Raw genomic sequence first — 1,067 nt, 5'->3', positions numbered from 1 at the left:
GCCCCGTGGTGTCCTCCAGGTTCCCCATCATCCTGTCCATCGAGGACCACTGCAGCATCGTCCAGCAGAGGAACATGGCCTCCCACTTCAAGAAGGTCTTCGGGGACATGCTCCTCACCAAGCCCGTGGACATCAACGCCGACGAGCTGCCCTCGCCCACCCAGCTCAAGAAGAAGATCCTGATCAAGGTCGCGCCCCAAAATCCCTCCTGATGGGTGGGGTGCGAGCGGCGCTGGGCTGGGGGAGGGGCTGGGGGTTCTCCCAGATCTTTGGGATCCCAGAGGGTTATCCCCCTGTGAGACACCTCCCCAGCGTTCCAGGGGGAATAGGGGGGTGGTGGGAAGGGACCTGTGGGAAGTTTGGGAGCTCGGTGTGACGTGGACACCGTGTCCCACCCCCCAGCACAAGAAGCTGGTCGAAGGGAACCTGTACGAGGAGGTCTCCACCGCCAGCTACTCGGAGAACGACATCAGCAACTCCATCAAGAACGGGATCCTCTACCTCGAAGACCCCATTGACCACGTAAGGGAGGAGCTGAGCGGGGTCTGCAGGCCGGGGAGGGGCGTTTGGGGTTGGGATGGGCACAGAATCATAGAATTACAGAATTAGCAGGGTTGGAAAGGACCTCTGAGATCATCCAGTCCAACCCTGGATCCAACCTCGCCGTGGTTCCCAGCCCATGGCACTGATGCCACATCCAGTCTGTCCTTAAACACCTCCAGGGGTGGAGAATCCACCCCCTCTCTGGGCAGCCCATTCCAATGGCTGATCCCTCTCTCTGGAAAGAATTCCTTCCTGATATCCAACCTAAACCTCCCCTGGCACAGCTCCAGACCGAGCCCTCTTGTCCTACTGCTGGTTCCTGGGAGCAGAGCCCGACCCCCCTCAGCTCCCCCCTCCTGTCAGGGGGTTTTGGAGAGTGCTGAGGTGTCCCCTGAGCCTCCTCCTCTCCAGGCTGAGCCCCCCCAGCTCCCTCAGCCTCTCCTCATGGCAGTTGTGCTCCAGTCCCTTCCCCAGCCTCGTTGCTCTTCTCTGCCCCTGCTCCAGCCCCTCCATGTCCTTGCTGA

The 1,067-nt window shown here is 60.9% G+C and overlaps 1 protein-coding gene across 1 annotated transcript in view; it reads left to right on the top strand.

Moving 5' to 3' along the window:
- Positions 1 to 5: 5 nt before the first annotated feature.
- The window catches only part of LOC114070992 (1-phosphatidylinositol 4,5-bisphosphate phosphodiesterase gamma-1-like), a gene marked incomplete at its 5' end in the record, with an annotated part of 13,613 nt that continues 12,551 nt past the window's right edge, over positions 6 to 1,067 (top strand). Inside the window, 2 exons of the mRNA XM_027908644.1 lie at positions 6 to 188; positions 403 to 528. Of these exons, the coding sequence (XP_027764445.1) occupies positions 6 to 188; positions 403 to 528 (309 nt within the window). The remainder of the gene's footprint in view (positions 189 to 402; positions 529 to 1,067) is intronic.

This window comes from Empidonax traillii, unplaced genomic scaffold (assembly GCF_003031625.1).
Source record: "Empidonax traillii isolate 1590-97213 ecotype Southwest subspecies unplaced genomic scaffold, ASM303162v1 scaffold1777:size77351, whole genome shotgun sequence".
NCBI lineage: Eukaryota > Metazoa > Chordata > Aves > Passeriformes > Tyrannidae > Empidonax > Empidonax traillii.
This window is presented reverse-complemented; position numbering and strand designations above follow the sequence as displayed.